The sequence below is a fragment of the Ambystoma mexicanum genome, chromosome 2q (genome assembly GCF_040938575.1).
Source record: "Ambystoma mexicanum isolate Mex_15411 chromosome 2q, UKY_AmexF1_1, whole genome shotgun sequence".
NCBI lineage: Eukaryota > Metazoa > Chordata > Amphibia > Caudata > Ambystomatidae > Ambystoma > Ambystoma mexicanum.
The window spans coordinates 1,183,978,438-1,184,005,298 of NC_090924.1; the positions used below are offsets into that span (position 1 = coordinate 1,183,978,438).

The 26,861-nt window shown below is 42.4% G+C and overlaps 1 protein-coding gene across 1 annotated transcript in view; it reads left to right on the plus strand.

Moving 5' to 3' along the window:
- The window catches only part of MALRD1 (MAM and LDL receptor class A domain containing 1), a 3,359,462-nt gene that overhangs the window by 253,331 nt on the left and 3,079,270 nt on the right, over nt 1-26,861 (plus strand). The window contains exons 4-6 of the mRNA XM_069646615.1: nt 14,821-15,485; nt 16,253-16,954; nt 22,283-22,422. Of these exons, the coding sequence (XP_069502716.1) occupies nt 14,821-15,485; nt 16,253-16,954; nt 22,283-22,422 (1,507 nt within the window). The remainder of the gene's footprint in view (nt 1-14,820; nt 15,486-16,252; nt 16,955-22,282; nt 22,423-26,861) is intronic.

Here is a 26,861-nt window from a genome sequence, read left to right on the forward strand (position 1 = left end):
CTATGTTAAATAAATGATTGCTTGAGTGCAGCTTAAATTGTGATTAAACCCACACAGTATAAATTGTATTAGGTATAATAAAATCCTTAATACAGCATTCCCAAATTGTTTCCTCCAGATTTTCCTTCTGAGATAACTGTTATGATAATACCCTACATCGAGAGAGTGGGGTTCCCTGTGCCTTTCAGAGACACAAGGACCTGAAGGAGACCATATAAATTCTCACTAATTATGTGAACAACTGAATAGATCTGTTCCCAGGAGTCCATATTGGGATTGTGGGTGATCTCAATTCTGATTGTATTAATGCTACCTATGGGAAGATGTTTAATTGTTTAAGGCAAATAATAATTGCAAACGTGATAATGGTAGATGTAGGCTGGGGGGATTGGCCAAACTTGGACTGTCTCTCTTGAACAATTGTATTTGTGGTCAGTTTCCTAACACTCGAGCATGGACTAACAGATCCGCCCAATCTACTATTGACTATATTTTTGTTGGTAGTTGTATGCTCTCAAAATGTCTTGACTTTGGTATTATCCCTTCATGTTATAGTGATCATTCGATGCTTGAGGCCCATTTGGACATCTCTCTAGGGCTGCATGACTTGCAGGTACAAGGTGTATCAGGTTTTAGGACAAATGCAGCAGGGAATAGAATAAGTTGAAATGTTGTTAAAGCTATGAGAGTGAATAATCATCTCACACAGCTGTTGCAACATTTCTCGAACAACTGGATAATTCATACCTTTAGTGCTAATAATGTTGATAATGTTGCATTCCCCTTTGGAGTGCACTAAAATTTAGGGAACACAGAAGACCTTGGACCAGAATAAAAAGCCTCTTCATGCATATAATGAAGAGGTGGCATCAAGGAAAGGGGAAATGTGGTGGGCAGATAGGAAACTGGCGAATATGACAGATCTATCGGTGGGGCAATGGGTAAGTCTCTCGAAAGGAATTTGACAATGTTATAAAAATTGGCTTCATCAAACACATGCAAAAAGGCTTCAGGAGGACTCCGAGGCGATGTTGTATACCTGAACAAATAAAAAATCTCTGTTTTTTTGGTGACTTATCAATGGGGTTTATTTTTCCCAAGCTAGTATGCAAATTAATGTCGTTCATGAAGTCAATTGGGTATTTCATTTTTTTCAGTATATGCACAGCCTAAATTAGTCACCCCCAGGTTTGCTCTGAATTTGGTGAATGATTGTATTCTTAACCACTCTGACTTCAGGTTCCAGGAGGTGTTCGATGTGATAAATAAGATTAGTGTTTCCCAAGCACCTGGTTCATGGGCGCTCACATTTTTTGCTTAAAAAATGACCCTGAAGCCTGGGGACGAATGTAATCACATTTCTTTAAGAATATAATTGAAACTAACTCCTTTCCGCCTTCCTGCTCGACTGCATACATTGTCCACTATACAAAATAGGAGAGATGACAGGCCCTTTGAATAACAGGCCTATAGCCACCTTTGACGCTGATAGAGAGGTCTTTGCTTCAGTTGTGTAGTCACATCTAGGAACATGGGTACCTCTCTGAATAGTCTTATGTTGAATTGTATACAGCACTCCAGATGTGTTGCATCAGTGGACCTCTCAGATGCTTTTGATGCAGTTGATCATAATCTACTATGGAATAAACTTTATTAATGGGGAATTCCGGTAGGCCTTTCGAGGTTAACTATTGGTCTTTATTCATACTCCAAAGTTCGTTTAAATCACTTTGGCCATTTGTTCCGCAATATTCAAACTTTTCATGGGGTCAGGCAATGATGCATCTTGGCTCCTTCCCAGTTTAATTCATATTTGGCAGACATTGGAGAACACCTGAAATCAGCTACTTTTGTTACCCCTAGATTTCACAACCTGAGACCATTCTGGCTATCACAAGCGGATGACTTTCTTATTTTTAATTGCACCACTCTTGGCCTCCAACGTCTAATCAATGCCTTTTCCATTGATGCTGACAGTCACTCCCTGAAGTTGAATACCTCTAAAATGAACGTTGTTAAAATAACCGAGGGGAAGAAAGAGAGTCAATGTTATTGGAGGAAAAGTGCAGAACCAATTGTTAAGGTTCAATCCTTAATATATCTTGACTTTCTGGTTACATTCAGAACTAACTTGGCCAAACTACATATGTGGATTAAGGATCGTGCCTCCACAATGGCCAATCAACTGCTTAGGGTTGATTTGAGGTATGGGAAGTTTTCCTTATGCCCGGTGATACAATATAATCTTGGTAAAAAAGTAACCAGATTATTGTACGGGATAGAATGCTATGCTCTTTCCATTTTAGATTATATATCTGTGATCGAAGCTGTGATTTGGAGAATAATTATTCGACTACCCAATTCAGTACCTATCTATGCTGGGGATTGTATCTTTAAAACCTCGAGCACACTGGAAAATATTGTCACTTCTGCGTACAATTTTGTGTCCAGTGGAGGATTCTCTGTTGATCTTAAGTTGATCATGGGGGATAATGGGAGTACTTGGATAAATGAAGTGTATACATTTTGTGAAAATCTGTTGGAGAAAGTGAGCAGTTCAATTGTTGAATTAGTTGAATGCCCGATTTGAGTTAAATAGTCCTTTTTTTATCATGAGGTGTCAATTACTATTGAAACAAAGCATCAGTACCCTTCCTTAAGTCACTTACAAGGAGATTGCAAGAAATTAGAAGTTCTTGCTCCATTTGTTGCTATCTATCAGGATAATCTAACCAGGTCACTGTTTTATGATTTTGTTGGAACATGATTCTATCTAAACAGATCGCAGTGAGATATGGCATGTTATCAGTGGAGCAAATGACTTGTCGCTTTTGTAAGATGGATGACCAATGTGAAACGTTTAGACACCTGTTATTTTGGGGTTCTGCAATTCAGGGTTCTAGAAAGCGACTATGGGACTGTACTTACTGGGAGAGGCTGAACCAATAAGGACCATATGCTTAGCTGGCCGCACTGCCTCCACTGTAATTGTGATTACTATTTTTTTTAAATCACTGAAATTCGACCCTATATTGAATTGACCTTATTTTATATGTCTACCATCATGATTAATGTAACTTTGTTATCTTTTAGTGATGTTATGCTTAACCTTTTTTGTCTGTTTTATTATCGATTGTTTGTGTTCTATGTGTTTTAGATCCTATGAAATTTAATGAAATTAATTTGAGATTAATATGTTTTATTTAATGTTTGAAATTGTATAGATGTGAATTTTATAGTGATATGTTAAATGTCGATTGTTAATTAACCAAAATAAGAATATCAAATATAATGTCAAAATCAGTAGGTGGGTTGTGCTATAGTCAATGCCCAAACTGTATGTACTAAGCACAGGAATAATTTATCAGATCAGACCATAATTGTTAACAGCTTGATAGCAGGTTGAGAACCTTAACAGCGCACTGTACAATGTATATCACTTGTTATTTAGGCTTTGGTGGTGTTCCGGTGTCCAGGCACAAAGGCCTAAGATGTCTGCTCTTAAACACACTGTCAGGGTTATATGCCATTCCGGAGCGGTTTCTTTATAAAATACATGTATAGGAACGGTTAAATACAAACAAGAATAGTATAGGAACACCACTCTTGCACACTTCAACCACTGTTTATACTCCTAATTGTATCCATATTAGTGTACCCTATTACTATATTCCCTTGTTGTAGAGCACACAACTGCTCTTTTTTGTTTAAAAACGACCCTGAAGCCTGGGCACGAATGTAATCACATTTGTTTAAGAATATAGTTGAAACTAACACCCTTCCGCCTTCCTGGTCGACTTCACTATTGCACTATTAAAAAAATAGCACATACGAACTCACACATACACAGTTCTATCCGCCTCCCAAAGGGGCCACAATAATATAAAATAAAATAATTGTCAGAAACAGATGTGTTAAATCTCTTAGGTAAATATGTATTTCATTAAAATGCTACTGACCTAATTCAAAAGGTGTATCCATATTGAAGACAGTTCAAAAGATGTAAGTTGTTATCCTCATGTGTTGTTATAGCGGGGATATCAGTCATATCTTCCATTCAACTATGCTAGTCCTTATATTATTCCATATTGCCCTAAATAAATGTATGTCCATAAATAAACAATCATACGTCCTAGAGAGGTAGGTGTCCGCTAGCCATTCTATGTGTCTTCACATACCTTCAGGTAACACGTTCACCTTCCTTGGACCATCTCACTTACTCACCTGCAATATTCAAAATGAAACTTTGCTGAATTTGCAGGGAAACTCTGGTTTGCCCATATAAGGGAAATGTGCTGAAAACTGGAAAAACAGTATATGTTCAACGTGTAGCGAGTAGGTAACCATCTTGAAGCAGTTCTCCCTTAGTCATCCAATTGTAAATCTTAAGAAGCAATTCTAGCTATTCCCATGAATGTGAAATGAGATCCCCAACCATAAGATATGCTTGTGTCCTCCTTTCACCATGGTCTCAACTTGAATATTATTTGAAACACCACATTAGGAATACTCATAACAGGATGATAACAATTTGTCAAACATCACAGAAAATTCAGTTCTAATCCACATCTGTATCAAAATGTCAAGACATTATGTACAATTTTCTCACGTTATGCAAAACATCCCAAGTCCCAATCTGTGTTTAACCCTTAGGTGTGACACTTCACATGTGGTTTAAGCAATTAAAAAAGCCTGTGTGGACTTTATTATGTGGGACTTATTACCAGGAAAGTCAAATTAAGAAGGTCCAAACATAAATCTAATATAATTTAATTGAATTAAATGTAATTGTGTTTTTACAATGCGCCTCATATTGTACCTGAGTTTGGTTTCTAAGAGCCAATCTGGGATTCAAACCTCTGTTGCTCTGCGTTTTCTGGCGCCCCTATGCTATCCTCCGAATGGTGTCCTTGAAGTAGTTAACTCACCAACACGAGGAGGTGATTTATGTAAGCTGTTGGTACAAGGAGAAATGTTTTGGACACATACGTGTTCGGCATTGACAACCAAAGCTTCCCAGTCGGGAAGGGCAGAAGAAGGACTTACCTTGCCTCTGAGATCCTCAATAGGGTCCCACAGCACACTCGGATCAACAGAATCATGAGCTCTAACTGCCTCTTTGAACCACTTTCAATCTACATTGATTGATCTTGAGCCAATTCGAGCTGCTGCAAGACCCAACAAAGAAGGTGTTGGCATGTTATGCTTTCAAACTGCTTTGATCTGCTACATCAACATCGAGTACCTGTTCACCAGTGCCTTCCAACCAGTTGCTGCTAAAGAACCACGCTGCATTATTGGACACAGCTGAACCGGCTGGTCTGGAGTTAAATCATTGCACTAAGACTCATTTCAGCCAACGAACTACAAGAATCTCTACATTACAACCCATCTCAAGCTTCCATCAAGTCTCAAGCTGATTGCTGATTGCTGAATTGCAGTATATCTGCCTCCCTTCGAACCACTTTGACCACCTGAACACCAACTTAATCCCCTGGGAAGCACCCAAAAGCGTGACTAAAACCTGTCCAGCCCATAGAAGAAGAGTACAAGTTATAGCACAGTGGTTATGTCCCCTGTATTGGTTTGGGGATCATAGAGAAAATTAAGACCCCACTCCATACCTTTTTAAAAGCCATATAGTAAAGTTAAACATGATGCAAAGCCAATTGCCTGCATACCCCAGTTCTCATATCCCGAGGTCCCCTCAACTAGACATCTGCATATTCTGTGTATTTCATTAAAGGGGTAGGTTGTTACTGTTTTTAATAGTAAGTTTGCCCTTTTCGTTTAATTAAAGCCTTGCATTTATTTATAGGACCTTTGGACATATATTGTATCTGGGTGCCACTGCATTATTGTTCTTTGGATAATTCCTTGCTGGCTCACACCTTTCTGAAGATTATAACCTGCCCTCAATGATTCATGTTGTGACAGTTTCTCCTTTATGATTGAGATCAGTGCTGATTTTGATTTAGTAGTAGTGTGGGACTGAGAAGGAGTTTAGAAACCACTGCTCATCCTTGTACTCCCACCAAGCAACAGTCATTTTGTGACACATGCACCCACTTTTTTGTCACTGGGCTTTCTCCCCTCACTTCCAGGGCTAATTTCTGGGCCCAAGTCAATCATCACATCAGGAGTGCATTACTTAGGACGTTGGTAGCTTTCTGAGGCAAACCACTTTCTTAGGGTCCCCGTGATTTTGCATAATTGTTCCAGCCATATGCAAATCAGTCAGATACTACCACCAATGGGAGAAGCCCAGCCCCAACCGCTAGGCCAGGTCCCATCTGCATGGAAACACAAGCAACCCCTGATATGTTTCAACCTTGTTGAGTCTCCTCAGTGAGGTGCAGCTTGGTTTCCTATGGCACAGCGAGGAAGGGACACACATCAGGAGCATACCCTTTCTCACACAGGGAGACAATCTACAATCAAAAAAGCAAGTGCTGGGTGGAAGGTTTTGAATAAATCTGAACCACTGAGACTGCTCTGGGCAACCTTCCACAGCACTGTTCTTTAGCCTCTCGGCACCATTGCAAAAGGGGTTGAGTCATATGCAAATCACTCAGAAACTGCCACCACTGGTAGCAGCCCAGCCGAATCATTAGGGCAGGTCCCCTCTGCGTGGAAACACAAGCAACCTAGAGTACCCAGACATTCTGTCCCATGCCTGCTGGGACTAGGGACTCAAGATACTCCTTACTGATGAGGTCTTACAAGGATGAAACATGTCTGGGGATGCTTGTGGTCTTGTCAGAAGGGACGTGATCAAGCAGTACGAGCTGGACTGCCCATGTTGGGGTGGAACCATGCCTGATTTGCATATGATCTTTCCCCTTTTTCAATGGCTCTGCAGGTGAATAACAATGGTCTTGAGGGATGCCCAGAGCAATGCCAGAGGCTAAGAATAATTCTAAACCTTCCAGTCATCACATCTTTTGTTTTGTAAAATGAAAATTAGCTCACATGATAGACCTCATTACGACCTCGGCGGTAGCCATGCCGCTATTGGCGGCATGGCTGCTGCCGAAATCGCGTCCGGGTCCGGGTTCCCAGAATGAGGAATTACTGGGCCATTCCGAGTTCGGAGGGCCCGGTAATTCTTCCCTCCAAGGACCCGGACCTTCCCCATTCCCATTTCAGCCACCATAGGGCTGAACGGGAATGGGAGAGGGAGCAAACAATGGGCCGATTACGAGTGGCCCGTTGTTTGCTCCCTCTTCCCCTCACGAGACCCGTAAGCACGCCTAGTTTTACCAGGCCTGCTTACCATGTCCCGTGAGAAGACCTCGTAATGTGGCGGAACGGGTTTAACGGATCTGCATCCTTTTGCGGCACCTGTTAACCCGTTCCGCCAGGGTCCCGGAGGAGAAGAGTATTTTGCAAGCGGTTTCAAAAACAAAATCTTTCTGTACATGTGTTTTCCCATTTTTCCCCTGAGAATAATTGTACAGCGAAGTCGCAGGTCTGTAACTTTATTTAAAACAGAAATATTTTTCACACAAGAACACACTGGATTTTCTTATAGGTATAACTTTACATTTGGAAATAGCTCCCCAATGCTAATTGAAGCTCAATTGGCGTGCCTTCTCTATTTTAACATTCGAAAGCCCATGGTTCAGCTTCAGTGCAAATTTAGGAAAGGTTGATTTCCAAATGTTAAAAAAAAAACATGGGCAGTGTAATTTAAAAACATGCCATGGAAAGATTGAGATTTGCAGAAGAGGAATGAGGGGCATAGGATCATGGTTGTAATATGTGTGTGGTTGGCTGGAAAATGTTACTTGAAAGCACTGGACCGGAAGAAATTAATGGTACAGGATAAACATTAGAGGCAGCCTTCCTTACTGATCAGCTGATGTTTGTGTTCTATGTGATATTTCCACATTTTGTAATAGACAGATTTATTTTGGCTGACTTTTTGCTGTTTTCAAAATGCAGAATTATAACACTTCTGGAAGTCAATCACACCCCCAACCCACCTCCCATGGAAGTGGATTTCTAAGAAATCGAGGGGTCCCCTGGACCCTTCTTTCCAACCCTGCCACATTCCTTACCCACCCAACGCATTCCCTGTCAACACCACCTCATGCACTCGCACAAACATGTGATCACATTTAGCCACCCACTACAACTCCCTGCCACAAACATTCCCCTCCTCCCATACAGAGTCACATTTGGGAGGTTCTTTCTGCTCCTGGTGCCTAACTGTGGATAGGACCTGTACAGAACACATGTCTGTGGTAATGAGTGAATTGTGTCATAGGCGCCTGAAACAGCGTTGGAACCAGTGAATCAGTGCTGCTTGACACAGGCTTCACAGAGAACATTGAACGCTGCATGATTTTAAAACGCAGTGGTGCTTTCCTCTAAGCTTGAATGAGTGTGACGACCTGAATTTTATGAACACTGAGAAATACTTTCCCTTAGTGTGTTTGTCTTTTCTGTCGTGTTAGTTCCGAGGTTGGTGGCCACGCACAGGGTGTTTTGCTCTGTGCCTCAAGTCTGGAATGGCTGTTTCTGGGCTATACTTCTTGTTGTGTAGGACTTACTGGAAGTTTGAATGGTTCAATTGATACAGGGTGGCGTTCTGTTTAAATCCAACTGTTGAAGTGCAGCCATAGGTGGATTGTTGACTGGGAGTTATCCGGAAGATAAAAGGTAGGCTCTGAGTGAAACATCATCCTCCTTCCTTTTGAGTCAACAATGGTGTACTATCCATTTATTCACCCTTCCCGTGAGTAAATCCAGTGGCGGGCCGCGAGAGGCAGGAGAGTAGTAAATAGCATGAATAAGAGAAGTGGTGATGAAAGTGGTCCGTTGGGGTGAATTTGGTTAGGTGCCTGTTATTAGAAGCAGATCAGGTGTAACCCAATTTGAACACGACTTCCCTGAAAAATGAAAAGCTGCACTAAGCCTCTGGACCATTCAGAGCTGTATCTGAAAATCAACACTTTTGTTTTTTTCTAGCTGTTGCTGATTGACAGACCGATAATTGAGATATGTCTAGCAAAGTTTGCAAAATGACTAAACCGAATATGCAGCTTTGGAGCCATGCTGTCCCATGGTCTCCAGACGGTTCATATTCAACTTAAATTGAAGGCATTGGCCATGCAGTTTTATTACCTGTTCCTAGAGAGGAGGGAATACCTACTGCAGAATCGCTGCCTGGAGAAACTGCATCAGCTGAATCATAGATCTTAACAGAAGTACAAGAAGTACAAGATGCACAAGAAGAGGTCTTTGTTCATCCCGCCAGCGAGAAGGGGTTAAAAGGGCCTTTTGAAAGAGCCCCAGGTGAGTCTGGAGACACTCGTGGCATGGTATCAGTCCTCAAAACTAATCTGAGGGAGTATGGGCTACCAGCTCCCTCAGAAGAGTTTTGAGGACTGATACCAACCACGATCATACTGATATGAATGATTTAGGTTTGCTGGAAGCTGCAGGAGAATCTGGTTGTCAAAATTCGGGCAGAGGGACATCTTACTGCACAACTCTATTTCACCTATTTGTGCCCCATCTCAAATGGACTCACCAACTTTGCCGACTGACTTGATTTCAGCAGACCCTAGCTCACCTGTTAATAATTCTCGCAAAAGAGTGAGGGCTCAAATGTGCCTTACACTGAGAGAAGCCAATGAAAAAACCATACTGACAGCTCCTGAAATATCAGCATTAAATCCGGTTCTTAGCATGTTTGCAGAACTCTAGAATGATATAAGAGACGAGGTGAGAGCAAACACACTTATTCTTTGTGACATACATTTGAAACTGGAGACATTGCCAGCTGACTTGTTGGCCCGTCTAGTTGGACAATTACAAACTTCATCTATGCCATCTGATCCCTCAAAGTATCTTAACTCGGTGTATCTAAGGTGACTAATGCAAGGACTATGATCTTAACGGATGCTTCTGAGGCAGTGATAACCTTTGTAACTAATTTAACGATGGTGAAAACTTAACAGCTGGAAAAGTGATTGATCAAACTTGTACCGCATGTTCAAGTCAGCCTTAGTCATGAAACAAAATAAGGAGCTCAAGAAGCTTGCTGCTATTAAGGTCAAAGAGAATTCTATCAAAGGAGCTGCTGGGAGTAATGCAGTTCTGCACGTTTTTTTCTCACTTAAATGAACGACTTCTGTTGAAGTGCAAAGCTCAGACACTATTTTTACAGAAATGCCAGTGGTTACAGAGGTGGAGGATTGTGTGGTCATGAAGTGGGATGTTGCATCCCAAACAATAGGTGAAGGTGCTGGAACAAGTGTCCTTGATAGGTGCAGCAAACAACCAGGTCCAATTAACCTTCTAAGGGGTTCGCCAAAAAGGATGGTTTTGATAATGCCTTGCAATGTTCTGCAGGGGCATAATGCGATAGGAAAGGAAATGAAGAGTGATTGTCCTAATAAATGTCTGCCACGCAGTGAAGTTAGTACTCGATATAATGATATCGGAGTGAGAGCTTTTGCTTGTGGTTTGGTGGCAGAACCCCAAGAGTTGTGTTTGTTGGGAAAACATGACATACACATCCAATATGGGAGCCTCAATTTGTAAACACCCAGCTCTCTGCCTGTGGTAGGGGTATGGTGTGATGAACAATTGCCTGTAGAGCTCCACTTGAGGGAATGGAAATGAATGAGGTATGCAGTTGCACAACAAAAGCCTCCTTTAGGGAGTTCTAAAAGGGTAATTTTGGTACTGAGGAGTCTCTAAGTTCAAACAATAGTTTAGCTGGGGCCTTTGGGCAGCGTGTAAATGCGGTTTAGATCTGCCACAGATTAAGGGTAAGGAAAGCTTGGAAGACGTGCGTGGCAGCCACAACAGCATCTATCCCCAAAATAGAGAACCGTGGAAATGGCAATATTTGTAAATTAAGAAAACACTTTTGACGTGCAATTTGCCCGCCCAGGAGGCCAAATTGTTGTACTGAGTCCCTGGGGGTTAAGACGAGCCAAAGTAGTGATAATGGCATGAGTAGGTGTGGGGATTCAGGGAATGCTGGTGCTGATGGAGCAGAGTGTACCAATGGCGGTGGTCGTATTGGAAGTAGGTGCTCCTCAGCGTTGGGTGGCCGATCTCCATTTCTAATACTGGAATGTAACTTGGTCCCTGAATATTACCAAAGGCTAACTTTGAATTGCTTTAACATCTTGGCTCTGTTTGGTGAAATACCAAATGTATGTTTGCTCTCCTCCAGTGACTTAGATGAAGTTAGGTTTTTTGATGAAGAGAGAGCAGGCATTTCTACTGATACAAATTCCATCCAAGGTAGTTTATTCCATATTGATGGAAGATGTATGTATGTAGTTTTGGTATGTTGGGTGTTGACCTTCGTCCAAGCTCTCATGATGTTGTTGACTGCTTGGAAAACAACTTGATGTCTTTTATGAGATATGACAAGGATAAGAAGAGCACATTTTGTAAACTCTATGTGGCAGTCCCTAAAGAACAGAAAAGCTGGGAGTGGTTAACAGCCTGACTATTAAACAAAATGTATCCCTAATATTGGGTTAGACCCATGCACAGGTGTGTATTGAGTCCTTGAAAAGGAGGTTGTGTTTCAAACCTTAACGATTGCTTCCTGGAATGTCAGGGGCTTCAGCAAAATTACCCAAGATACTGAGCTTTGTATCTTGCACCATTGCATTCCTTCTTAACTTCTTCTAGTTGGCTTGTATTTTGTCTCTCTCATCTTTCCTCCGTCTGTCCATCTCTTGAGAGATCACACCATGATTTTCCTGCAAGGAACTTGCACAACTAAAAACCTTATTTGGGATGGCTATATTATCTTTCAGAAAATAGCATTGGTATTGAATGCTGGTAGGCATACGGGTAGACTGTATACAAGTCCTGAAGCATAGCCTAGAGATCAAGGGAAGGCTTATGTCAGCGGACGTTAGAGGTTTTCTAATAGTTGAGTTTGAGAACTCATGTGGGAAATGAATGAAGGAAAGAATATTGCTGGCTAATATATATTGGCATCCCATGCATTCAGATATAATGGTCTTGTTGCAGAAAGTGGGGGGATTTATTGAATCCTTTAAGGTTGAGTACCTAGATGGGGAAGATGATTTAGCAGGGGACTTGAACACCAGGGTGGGGAATGGTAATAGTGAGTCAGATTATAACTCTGAGCAGGAGAAGTACGAAAATAAATGGCTGGAATGTTGTGATTACTGGGGTGCGTATATACTGAATGGACAAGTATGTGGGGATATCCCCAGTCACCCAACCTGGCTTTGTGATGATGAAAAATCATGGATCGATTATGTAGTACTTTTGGAATCCTTCTTTCATTTGTGTGTGAGATTCAAAGTTTGTGAAGTGTATGCCAGTGACCACTGTCTAGTAGTAGCCAGCTTGAAGGTAAAATTGAAAAAAACATGTATGGACGTTTTTCGCATGTTACTGTGTTGAATTTCTTCAAGATGAAGGTGGTGCCATCTCTAATTTATGGTGTAGATAGAATGCCGTGTCTGCCAGACGGAATCTGGTTGTCGTTGGAGAGCCACTTCTGGAGATCAACTTTAGGCCTGGCAAAGTCAACACCAATGGCACTTATAAGGCATGAACTCTGTTTACCATCGCTTGCAAGCACAAAAGCAAGATCCTTGCTACTACTTTTCAGAAAACTGTTGTGTATTTCGATGCCAAAAGCTCTGGATCTGATAAAGAAGGACCTCAATTCAGATTCCTACAAAATGCTAAATAAATGGAAGGAGGAAAACCAATGACTCCTAAAAGACTTGGACCGTTCTGATAAATGACCCCAACAAAGTCACAAAGAAGCTATACGAAAACGACTGGACTTCCATGTTGGAATCGGCTAGCAGATTTCGATTGACCTCTGCCATTTCGACACCAGCAAAGAAAATTCAAGAGGTAAGAGGCTACTTTAAGAAATGTCCAGACAAACAAGTGAGTAGACAATTCCTAAAATTTCAGCTCAACCAGGTGAGAACAAGGGAAATTCAGGCCTTGAGAAAACAATCTGACTCCGCGACCTGCCGATTTTGCTCCAAGAAAGACAGGGTGGAAACCAGCCGCCATCTGCTGTTGGAATTCAGCTCTCTAAAAGAGGCCAGGTCATAATACCTAGCAAGAGCTTTATCAAATGACACTACCTTGGACAAAAATGAACTTTGGGCAATGCTCTCAAGTGGGGAGGATGCCAGATGTGTGATTGGTGTCACCCAGTTTTTAAGACATTTGGATTTGAACACTGGAGACACATCAAGAGAGATGGACAAATCTTAACTTGACTAATGGTATACACCTGATGAAATGGAGGGACAAATGGTCTTGAGCATGGACTTTAAATATGCTCTTTGTGAAAATTGCAATGCAATTAAATCAAATTTAAAAAAAAAACAAAAAAAAAACACATGTTACATCTACTTGTATAAATGTAGAGGTATTTCACCAAAAGAGTTAAGTCTCCTGGAACATCAGGAAAATGGACTTCATGAATAGGTTGACCAACGGTTTCTGGCAATCGTCTTACCATTGCCAGAAACTGAAAGAACTATCAGTAACACACTTTCCAAACTTCCTTTTTAAAGTGGTAAATATGGTTGACTATGATATGATATGGTAGGTTATTTATAACGCACATAATACCCAGAGGTTTCTAATTGCGGATCCAGTGATCGAACATGTGGTGCTCCATGTTGTTTTGCTTCCAAGGTGAGCACTTTGCCCCTGAGCTATCCTACTGAGTACATATGTTTGACTATAAAGTACAGGAAAGAAAGAAACAGATGAGGCACATAATTAAGAACGTTAGGGAGGAGAATTTAGCACCCATGGTACAAGTGTCCCAGATAAAGAAGTAAAAGTTACATTTTAACAATTGGCTAATGTCGTACAAGTATGCACTGTTGCAATGAGACAGTGAGTCAATGTTGGATGTACCAAGCCATCATGACAGGAAAAGTTTCTGGCCATTGGTAAATTGCAAAGGCGATGATGGTATGGGCATTAGTAAATCCTACACCAGAGGAAGCTTGGATGACTCATTTTAAGTACCTATATAACAACACTTCGAGTGAATTGTGTGAGATTGTTTATGAGGAGGAATAGAGTATAGAGCTCGCCTGTGAATATATCAGTGGATTATTTCTCAGGTCTCTGATCAACTGATCCCAGTCTCACCTTTTAACATTTATAGGAAATGCAAAGTAGTCAAATATAACAGCCAGTGTGCCTGAAAGGTTTAGTGGCCGCTGTGACAAGGGAAACATCGGAAAAGACAGTGGCCGATGTCTCACAGGAATCTCCCAGTCTGACGAGTCAAGTGGGAGGAAAACCGGTGACGACGATAGCGGAAATTCACCCGTGGCTTTCTAGCTCGGCTAATATACCAAATCAAGAAAAATTAACTAAACTAAAAGTCGTCGGGCCACTTGAAATTACAAGCAAACTGAAGGTGGGCCAGTTAAATAAATCATCAGAAATACAACTCGACGAAGGCCCGTGTAACAAAAAAGTGAAAATTACGCAAAAACCGACACAAATAAAACACGGTGACAAGACCATTACTAACACACCTAGAAAAGACGCCTGAGCTAAATGGCCCTGATTCCAACCTGGCTAAGAAAAAAAGACAAAAAAGGACAATAAGGCAAACTTTAACAACCATAAACAACAAAAGTCAACACGTAACTACTATTCTTTCGCCTCAAAGTGTGGCAGATTTTTCTGTGAACCATAGAAAAAGGAAATTTGATAACATTTGTGAAATAAGCGACACCTAGATGTTGTAAGTGGAGTGTGTCTCAAAGGTACCACAACTTGAGACACCAACTTTGGCCACAGATTTTAATGACCCCAATCTAGGAAACCATGAATGTCCATCTACAAAGGACATGGAGGAGCTAGACGGAAAAGCCCCCACCATTGCGCCCATAGACGAAAGGTCGAGGGGGGAAAATCTACCCAAAACACTAGAGATGGAGATTGAGAATTCAAGCCCGGAAACTCCAAAACTTGGTTCAGACAAAACCCAAAACAGTAATCAAAATGACGAAGAGTCCCCTAAAAACCAGAGTGAAAATGCGGAACTAGAGGACTGGTTTCCACCATCAGAGGATGTAAATCAACTGCCAAAACAGACAAACTCATCGGTTTTAACGACACCGAGAAGGGAACCAGAGGACTGGTTCCCACCACCGGAGAAAGCAAACCATACGGCAAACGAGCTAGACTCATTTGTGATAACGACGCCAAGCAGGGATAAAGGAAGAACCATGGGACAAGAATCCCAACCTGAGAAATCGCCGGAAAAAAAAGTGGACATGGTGACACTCATGGCAGTGGTGGCGGTCGCCATGGCCCCTTTCACCAAACTTTACGAGGCTATGAACGACTCATTAAAGGACAACAGCTCTCTACTGGCAACAATGCACGCAAAATTTGCATACTTGGAAGGGTATGTCACTGCAGTAGAAAGCGAAAAGGCAAAGGCTCTTACAGCGCAAGCAGTACAGACAGTGATAGAGGGAAAGAGAAATCCTTCAACACCGATAACAACAGAAAAAGGGACACAAATCGGACACAATGAAATAAAAAAAACTCAAGCCCCCCGGAACTCAACTGAGAAAGCGGATCTTCCAGAAATTTAACAAATTTCGTCAGTTCAGCCGCCACATAAAAGTTCAAAGGTCGTAAGAGCAGTTCCGAGACCCAATCCAGTAAGGAAAGATGACGTTGGTAGAGGCGTTGGACTATAAAAAGTGCAAGCCACTGCTCCGGAGAAAAAAACCATAAAATAATTGATAAACTCAAAATGCGGGTCAACGAAGATCACGGAAACGGCTAATAACAAAGACTTTCCTATCTTTACGAACTGTAAGTTACCAGACATAGCACTTACCACCCACGAAAAACAACTGGTATTCTGTTTACCGGTCCAAGAAAAGAGCTTCAAAGATAGAAAGAAGAGCCAGGGCAAGGGACCTGGCCCAAACATAATTCGAAATGGCTCAACATGAACAAACACTGAGGCCGTTCGCACACCAACCCACATAAAACAACTGGACTCCAGTGAAGATCTAAATACATCAAAATCAACAGCAGATCTTCTGATGGAAGAGGTCCGAGAAAATGTAAACCAACCCAGTGAACAACCCTCCCTTGAACTGATTGAGAATCCAATAAAAAACGGAATAAAGGCGAAAACAAATTGGAGCAAATATTATATCAAGGCCTGCATGAAGAAGGAGACAACTGGCAATTTCTTTCTTTGGAGGACCGATGCAAGAAGATTTCGCACTCTGCAAACTGGGGTGACACCAAGCAGGTTGAAAAGGGGAGTAAGATCCCTAATCAAGACACGCAAAAATCTCACCCTATAAAGGAGACTATCTCTTCACACCGGTGGGATGAAAAACAATCCCGTACCTCCCCAGAGAAAGATCTTCAGAAGCACGATAGATTCAAATACCAACCAAGAAGAGAAGGCAGCGTACTGCATCGAAATAAAAAAAGGAATGAAAGAGAAGACGAAGGTCGAGGGGTGCCACTCAAAAAGCGGCGCTATGGTGTACCAGCCTTTGAAGTAGAACAAATTGGAAATTGCTGTGAATACATGATCCTGAACCGAAGAACTGTGATGGAACTGCTACATAGCATACCGAAATTAAGATCAGTAAGATCGAGTGACTTGCAAATAGTGGAGCCGCTACATGAAGGACGCCGAGCAATTGCCTACTTATTCATCTCTTCCACACTAGTGAAACAAAGCCTGCGCGACTCCTTGAAACACCTCTTAAAATTGGGATACGACATAAGTGAACTTGAGGATGAAGGAGAAGTAAAATGGACTGATCCAGCAACCCCTAGCCCCAAAAAAGGCCTGTGGAGAAACGAGAACGACTCAGAAAGGGACCATAGACCTCATGTGGATCGGAGGCAAGAACATTCTCCAATACACTACAAAAAGAAAACTCCAGTATCAAGAGAAAAGGACAGGAGGAGGAACTTGTCCACGCAAAGAAATTACCAAGAACGCTCGGAAAAATGAGACACTTGGGCCCCATCGTCAACTAGAACTAAAGAACGAGAAGAGGTTGAAGTGACGAAATACGACAGAAAACCATTAGGTCCACTGCTGCCGATTAGCAGAACATGCATACAGTGAATGTGGCGGATACAGAAATCAAAGCCAAAGACAAATCTAACCCTCTACAAAACTTGTGGGCATGGTTCCCGAAAGCTGTAGGACAAAACAAAAAATAGCAATCCATCACCACCAAGAAGATCGACGGCAATGCTGAGTTAGGAGGCCCTAATACAAAGTCAGCCAATCTCTGTTCGTGGAACACGCAGGGGTTTATGCACCTGACCATACAGGGTGACGTCAACTTTGCCTCCTTCGACATCTTGTGCTTGCAAGAGACATGGCTCACCACCAAGCCTATTCTAGACGGCTTTGAAATAGCCTTCGCCTCAGCAAAAAAGGGACCAAAATGACGACCATCCTCGGGTTTGATAACCGGAGTAAGAGCGGGACAAGGAATGAAAATGATCAAGATCTTAACATTATCCCTCCTGATGATCTCAGTACAAGTAAAATAGAACTATTGGAATGCAACACAAAAGAAAACAGTGTCAACAACAGCAATAGTCATTAACTTGTACTGGAACCCCGAAGCCGTATCTAACAAAGACTTTCTGGATATGGTCGAACACGAAATTGACAAAGCATATATCGAACATTCCGAAACTCATCTATTCGTGTGTGGAGACCTGAATGCGATTTGCACAAAAAAAACGACTAAAACCAAAGCCGAAGCCAGAGGTGAAGCATGGTCGTCATTGATGAAATTTAAAGATCTGGTCAATGTGAGTTCCACTTTCCAAGATCCAGATCGGTCTCCAACTTGGGAAGGACGGGGCTCTGAGGCAACAATAGACTACATCTACGTTTCCTCAGCCTTACTGCCTATCATTTCATCCTTTGGGGTCGTAAAAACTCAGGCGAGTGACCACAACCTCTTACGTCTCTCGTGGCCAACCATCCAAACAGCCAAAACTCCTCTTACTACAAGGCTTGAAGTAAACCCGAAGGGAAATCGACTTGCTCTGAGTCTAAACAACGTCATCACCTTGACACATAACTACTCCAATTTAGAGTCTTCAGAGCACGTTCCCCTCTTCCAGACTACAGCTCTCTCTTAAACATCTTCAAGAAACCGAGACTGAACAACAGATCAGCGATGAACAAGTCAATTCATACCTATGACCAAACCTTGGTCGAAAAAAGAAGACAACTCAGAAAGTCAAAGAGAAGATTTGTGAAAACCAGCTCCACCCATAACAAACAACTGTGGGTAAACAAGCTAAAAGCATATAAGTCATGGTTGAGAGAGCACCGCCTTAACATGTACCAAAAAGACTCGGAAGACATTTTGCAAAGTATTTCCACCAAAAACCCGAAAGTATTCTGGGCTCTCATAAATGCAACTGAATGGACCAACTCAGATGCTTTAATTAATGGTATTGCAGAAGCAAAGTGGAAAATGCACTTCGAAAACCTTTTTCTCGATCCAAAGGTGGGCACTGAATCTTCAAACTTGCAATGTACTGAACCCTGGGTGGAGCTTCACGATCCGGAAGACATTACTTACTCCCTAAAAAAACTGAAAAATTCCAGAGCCCCAGGGCCTGACGGTCTGACCAACAGACACCTAAAAGAACATCCTGAGGCATGGGCCAAATTTATCTCTGTTGTCTTTCGTAGATTGTCAGCAGCAAAAGTCCTTCCAGAATCGTGGAAAACCGCAGTAATCGTCCCGATATATAAGAGAGGGTCGAGAGACGATCCTAAACATTTTCGACCAATCGCCCTTTTTAAACGTGATTGGGAAGGTATACGGTTCACTGATTCTACGAGAGTTCCAAAGGTGGGCAAAGGAGGCGCCATGCGAAGACCCATTGCAATTTGGCTTCAAAAAGAATGTCGGAACAACTATAAACATTCTTATGGTTAATTTCTTAAAAAACAAAAGCCTTGCAGGAGGAACACGTATCTACATGGCCTTCATCGACCTAAGACAAGCATTCGACCAAGTAAATAGAGAGAGGCTGTGGGAAAAACTAAGGTCTTGGAAGTGCCCAGCTTCAATATTACATCCTATTATAGCACTACACACGGCCACAAGGATCCAAGTTAGACTTGACAATCAAGATACACTCTCGGAGGAGATTCAGACCAACCAGGGGGTCAAGCAAGGTTGCCCGCTTGCCCCGGCTCTTTTCCTTAGTTTCATAGGAGATTACAAAGAAACAGAAGCAAAGATCAGATAATTTCCACCGCAAATTGGACAAATGAAAATCTCGAGACTTATGTACGCGGATGACATTATAATTGCAGATCAAACAGCAATAGGACTCCAGAGACAGCTAAACAACTTCGCCGAGTACATAAACGCAAATGGCCTAGAGATAAACAAACCCAAGACTAAAATCATGCTCCTTGGAAAAAGAAAGAAACAAAAGTGACTCCTTTTCATGGACACTAGAAGACAAACATATTGAGACTGTAAAGGAATTTAAATATCTGGGCATAGTGGTGGACAATTCGCCAAAGTGGTGGACATCTGCTTCAAAAAACAAAGAACCTGACATCGCAGGCAAAAGCGATCGATAGGAAATATGGTCGCTTTTCCCTTATACCAATGGTCGACTTCTATAGGGCCAAGGTGGTGCCTACACTGGTCTATGGAGCTGAAGCTATGCATGCTATGCATGCTATGAAAGCCAATTCTGGAGAGAAGTTTTGAATTTACCACGTTCAACTCCATTAGTCTTGATCAGACGGGAAATGAGCCAACTCTCACTTGGCTCGATAGTGGAAAGAAACAGTATGATGCTATTTAGGAAATTATTGCTGGAAGATCGCCCTGAGATCCTGGGAGCTATAAACAAAGTAGCAGAAGACGGCAGTTTGGCTGTGCTGACCAAATGGTACAGAGAGCAAGAAAATAAATTGACTTTTATCCAATGCTCCAAAAAAGATCTAATGGATAATCCGATGAAAATTCAAAAGAAATTAAAGAAACTTGACTGGATACTCACTTTGGACCAGGCGGCAACATATAAGCTATACTCACATTTGCCTCAGACGACTCACAAATTCCACGAACTTCAACCATACGTGAAAAAATATCCGAATCGCAAGTTGATAAACATCTTTATAAGAGCTTGCCTTAACTTGCTTCATACAAACGAAAAGATCGAGATGAGGTAGAAACAACCAAACACTTGCTGCTAAGCTGCCCAGGAGTGGAAGCGATAAGAGAACAGTATCTGAAAACGATATTGGCAGTGGCACACACCTTTGACGTGGCGACATGGTGGTCGAGGTTAATTGGTGGCGGACGTACCACCTGGATAACAGCAACAACAAAAATTCTGGACACAATTTTGTCAACGGTAGAAAAAGGAACGTAGCCAAAACATTTACATAAAGAAACAAACTGAATGTAAAACTTTTAAAAACCATTTGGATAAATAAAGTATAAAAAATAAAAAAAAAAATAAAATATCTGACACTGATTACAGTGCTCCAGAACAAAAAATTCCCAATGTCACCTGCCATGCTGATGATTGGCAAACTGTTATAAACTACCACGATTTCAATGCCAGAGTTGAACGCATACTGACTAAACCTTAATTCACAGGATGGTAATAACTTCTCAAATTCCTTTAGACCTCAATACCAGTTCAAATAAGTTCAATTGAATTCGTGTGGGCCGTTCTCAGTCATTCCAATAGTTGGATTCAAGACCTACAATACCTCAAGTCTCACTCCACTTACGAAATTGAATGGAGCCTGTAGTTATGAAGAAAAGCTAGCAGAGGGCAAGAAACAGAGCGGCCTCAAAAGGAGCGAGACACTGAGGGACTTACAAGGACCAGCAGATTCAGCAGGGACAGTAGAATAAGGCTAGCAAAGCAAAGGCGTGCAAAAACTTTCAAAAGCACTCAAAATGGCTAACGCTCCCAAAATGCATCTCCTTTTCTGTATGGCCACCACTCAAATAAGTTGTTCCTGCTTTGTTGACAAGTCTCTTTTCATCCATTTGACTTTTCTACAAAACGATCCATAGCAGGGGGGTTGGAAGAACACTATCTAGCCCTCTGTGGATCCACATTACACAGAAAATCAAATTGCCAAGCAGTCCACATGATAGCACCTCTGCAGCACCATCACAGTAGGGGAACCACCACCACAGCACCAAATTGAGCATCTATTGCTCTAAAATAGGGAAAGCGTGACAGCAGTGGGAGAACAAACCCCTCATAGTGTGAGGCCCATTCATATGCAATTCAGGAGCAACGCACATGCAGTCATTTGTTATCCGTTTTTCTTCTTTTTATTGTTTTTAGTAAAATGTATTAACTTTTACAATCGTATTTCTTACAAAAAAATTATTTACATATTCGTTTTCTCATCATATGTTAAAAACACACTTACAAATTACATACTACAAAACTACAAAATTGCAAAGACAATACAAAATTAAAATACAAATCCGTTTTCTCACCACCTTCTCCAATTGGAGAATAACCTTTCCTCCCAGAGTTGGATAGCTGCATTCAGGCAGCATCCTATATGAGTACTCCAAAGGGTTTGCAGACACAGGGCAACAACTGATAGCCCCCAGTGCAGATAACAACACGTGTAAGGCTTTATATCTGAAAGGCTGTGTGCTGTCTATAAACTGAAGAGTGAGTATCTTCTTGTAGTGTCTGGGTCATCTGAAGGAAGCAGGAGGGACTCAAGGAAAACCAGGACCACATGAGTGCAAAAGGTAAATGTACTTTATTCTGTTTCTGGTATCAGGTTAGAAGATAAGTGGGGAGCAGGTAACATCATCCTTCTTGGTAGGGCTCCCATCCTGGATGCCCAACTACACTCATGGAACCCTCAGGAAAACTAGGGTTCCGTGCACTGCTCTAAAGCACGCAGCATGCTACAGCATGCTACACTTCCTTACAGAGAAACCTGACACACCATATGCAGGCAATGCATTTCATGTTTTACCCAGTGGTTGGTGTTTCATCTCGTAAGCGGCAAACACGTCAAAATCAAACATTTTGTGACATTCAAGTTTGCTGTGTATGATATTAAATACTCATGTGGCAAAGTGGTGAAACGTCTTAAAAAGTCAGAGGCCGCACTGAAATGCATAGATCTGCTGCAAAGATTTAAACCAATGCATCTCACATTTTGTTACGTGAACATGAGAACGTGTTCCAATTGAAATTCCAGGTTTTGGAACCATATCTTGAAATCCTCGAGGAGGAAATTGCAAGAGAAGATGAAAGCATGATGGAGCTTTCTGGATCCGTGCCTTATCCTCTGTTTATCGAGAAAGCATTTTATAAGGCTGGTAAAACGTTTGACATGTGGTTTGTTTTAAAAGAACAGGGAAGTGAACAAAACAGCTGACTTCAAGTCATAACATATCGAACCTAAATGGTGGCATACTGAGCTGTCAGGGTGATGCACTGTCGAATGAATATTGAGGAAATGAAGCCTCTTGATGAAATGATCTCACTTAAACAACAGCATGCACTGTATTTTCAATTCTTTTGCAATGTAAGCATCTTATGTAAGCTTGAAAAAAGGCTATTTGGGTGCATCTGAATTATTGTTAATTAATATTCAAGTCTGCTATTGCGAGCTTTATTGTTAGGCCATATCTACGCATTCTGGTGGGTGGTGGCATTCAAAGATATGTTCGATTCCGAATGTACAGAAATTATTCATGAAGAAGATGCACGATGATTAAAGGAACAAACAAAAACTAACAAAAGCACGTTTTGAAATACGTTTGGAACCAACTGTGTAATGAGCCGCGATTGGTTGCCACACACTTTTTTTAAATTACTTTGACTCTTTTAAAAAATCGCAGTAAAACCTTGTGCAGTCAAAATATCTTAGAACAAGTCATCATACCGCTGCAAAATGAAGAGTAGAGGCAACTATTATTCTAAAAGATACATATTAGGTAGGGTCTGTGTCAGGGGGACTCCCTGTTGAACAAGAGAATAAAGGAACTTGCCGTTAAGAAGGGGAAGCTTTACACCCGAATCATACAAGACAGGATACTATTTAGTCATCACAGGTGTCTTCCGGTTCAGAGCACTGCAAGGGTATAGAGGAGAGCAAATATATCCCGAAGGGAGACCAAATGTCACTGGCATGCTTACAATGTGGGAGCGAGGTGGCACTTTCTCGATAAACAACCAATGCGTGAAGAAGGATCCCTCAGGGTACATTGAAAGGTCACATGTGGAGGCAAGAACATCAACATCCCAAAACGGTATCTCTGGATCATATAGTTCACTTGCACACCACAATTTAGTATTCCAAGCTAGAATAGCGCTGTGGACTGGGCCAGACTTGCAGTTTTCTGCAACTGTGCACAAGAGAAAAAGAGAAGGAACAGAATACTGATATACATTTGTGTTCTAGTGTAACGCGAGGAAAGGCCTTCCCTACTTTGACCCACTATGCTTCAATTTTCACGTGTGCGGCCAAAAAGTAACATTATTTGGTGCAGCAAACACCACCCTGGGATTACAGCCTAGCTAGCATTTCCAAACTGAGTGTAGGAGCAGCAGGTTACCAGGCTACATGGAGCAGGATGGAGGGCAACCTTCATATGAAACCTTGCCCAGGCATTACAGGAATATAGGAAAAGAGGTATGTCCAGTTGGGAAGTACTGCACTTTTCATGAACAATGTTTTATCATACACAGATAAGGGGAACAATACTCACCTCTTAATCTTCACCTCCACTGAGTAAAGATAAGATATATGATTAGGTTCAAGCAGTTTGGTTGCAACGGCAGACACAACCCCTATGCTGGATTATGGCCTCAGCAGCCCACCTGTATCTACCATATGACTCCCAAAGACGAAGGTCCCTGGATGGTTTTAGCAAAAACACAATGATAGCCTCGTGTATTATATTTCCAAGTAGAACATGTGATTCCATCACTTCATCCCACATGTGGCAAATGTGGCACTCATGTGGCAAAGCTCAAGATGGTGAAACGACTTGACAAGTCAGAGCCAGCACTGAAATCCTATCTGCTGTACGGATTAGAACCAACACATTTCACACGTATATACACATACATTGCAGTTCCAAGTTTTCGAACACATTCCTGAAAATCTTAGAGGCGGAAATTACAAGAGAATATTAAAGCATCAGGGAGCTTTCTGGATCCGTGCCTTATCCTCTGTTTTTCTAGAAGGCATTTTATAAGTCTGTTAAAACGTTTGACATATGGTTTCATTTAAAAGATCAAGGAAATGAAAAAACAGATCTCAACATTTTGAACTAGTACTGTAATGGCAATTCTTTAAGTGGAATTGAATTCTGTTTTTGCTTGCTTTAGGTTTAGGCCATAACTACGTGCTCTGGTGGGCGGAAGCATTCAGTGGTTTGTTTAATAGGTTGGATTCCAATTGCACAGACATTTTTCACCGTGAAAATGCACGATGATTAATGGAATTAACACAAAAACACTTTGAAATCTCACACCAGTATATCACTATAATTTGGAACCAAGTGCGCAAGAGCAGAGATTGGAAGCCACATACTTTTGTTTAACTTTAACTCTTTTCACGCCAAACCAACATGTCAGGATGTAAAGTCACAAAGTTACTAACCCACTGCAATGTTTGGTATAATGAAACAGAATTTGCACATAAATGTGAACAATATATAAACCGCATAACGTGCATTATTTATGAGTTGAGCTGATAACGGGGAATCGTCTTACACATTCTTCACTATAAAGCCTAGGTTGTTAGCCTTCCCCACTGATAAGCAGCACTCAATACCCGATCAGTAGGACACAAAAGAAGCAGACACGTTACAAATATAGGGAGGCGGTGGCAAGCACAGCCTAACAACCACCAGGTCATATAAATAAGTGCCTCAATGGGCCAGCGGTACTCTCCAATATCCAAGGGGCAAACTGTTTATTTTGTTATGTGGAATAGGTCACACGTGGACCATTTAATATGCAGAGAAGAGAGGAGCATCTTCTGAATTGAGCAATGTTCCAAGTAATGGAAGGAGACTAGAGTTGGGACTTACCCACATACAATACGATGATAATATGATGGCCCGGGACCAACTAGGAAAATGAATCAAATGCTTTTTCAGCATCAGGAAGGGCTGTGACTGCATGGGTAGCACGATTCAATTGAGCGACAAAACACAAGAGGCAATGCAGATTTACGGCTGTGGATATGTTTGGAATAAATCCAGACAGATCAGTGTGAACAAGTGATGTAATAAATTAAAGCACATCGATATTTATGTGAGGTCTTTTCATTGGTATTGATTAATGAAAGGGGGCCATTGAATAGTTTCAGTAATAAAGGGAACAGAGCCTCAGGCATAGTGCCAGGTAGCAGATGCAATTAAGGGGCCGATTCATGGAACAAACGTGCGGCGAAAATCTTGGCGCAAGCAGGCGCAAGCAGACGCAAGCAGAAAAAAACAGGCGCACGCGCACGTGTGGGATTCATGGAAGTCCCTGTGCATGTACACCTCGGGATGTGCGCCAAACCCGTGCATGGCGCACAAGTCACTGCAACATCCCGAAAGGCGTGCGCGACGCGCACAGTGAAAGCGCACAACCTCGGCGCATACACCAGAAAGTGGGCGGGACATGGGGCGTAACGCGCGGAATGGGGAACAACGCGCGAAAATAAGGGCGTAACTGGGGATGTACTGCAGGGAAGCAGACAGAACGCCCACACGCACTCGAACCACACGTATTCATGGAATCGAATAGGGCAAAGCTGCGCACAGCCAAAGACACGCACAAGCCGAAACACGTCCGCCACACGAAGACAGGCGGTAGCGTCCCTGCGCATAACAAAAGTGGCAATATACAGCAATGATGAATGTCCCATACTGCGATTGGGCCTGTGCGAGTGGGGCACGTGTATTTCGGGGGTGAGCGGGAAGTTTCACATGTGATTGAGAGGGGTACGTGTATTTCGGGGGTGCGTGGGAAGTTTCACATGCGATTGAGAGGGGTACGTGTATTTCGGGGGTGTGCGGGAATTTTCACACGCGATTGAGCGGGGTATGTGTATTTCGGGGGTGCACGGGAAGTTTCACATGCAATTGAGTGGGGTACGTGTATTTCAGGGGTGCGCAGGAAGTTACACACGCGATTGAGCGGGGTACGTGTATTTCGGGGGCGCGCGGGAAGTTACACACGTGATTGAGCGGGGTACGTGTATTTCGGGGTGCGCGGGAAGTTACACACGCGATTGAGCGGGGTACGTGTATTTCGGGGGCGCGCGGGAAGTTACACACGCGATTGAGCGGGGTACGTGTATTCCGGGCGCCCGCGGGAAGTTACACACGCGATTGAGCGGGGTACGTGTATAACAGGGGTGCGCGGGAAGTCACACACGCGATTGAGCGGGGTACGTGTATTTCAGGGTTGCACAGGAAGTTTCATATGCAATTGAGCGGGGTACGTGTATTTCGGGGGTGCGCAGGAAGTTACACACGCGATTGAGCGGGGTACGTGTATTTCGGGGGCGCGCGGGAAGCTACACACGCGATTGAGCGGGGTACGTGTATTCCGGGGGCGCGCGGGAAGATACAGTCGCGATTGAGCGGGGTACGTGTATAACAGGGGTGCGCGGGAAGTCACACACGCGATTGAGCGGGGTACGTGTATTTCAGGGGCGCGCGGGAAGTTATACACGCGATTGAGAGCGTACGTGTATTTCGGGGGTGCGCGGGAAGTTACACACGCGATTGAGCGGGGTACGTGTATTCCAGGGGTGCGTGGGAAGT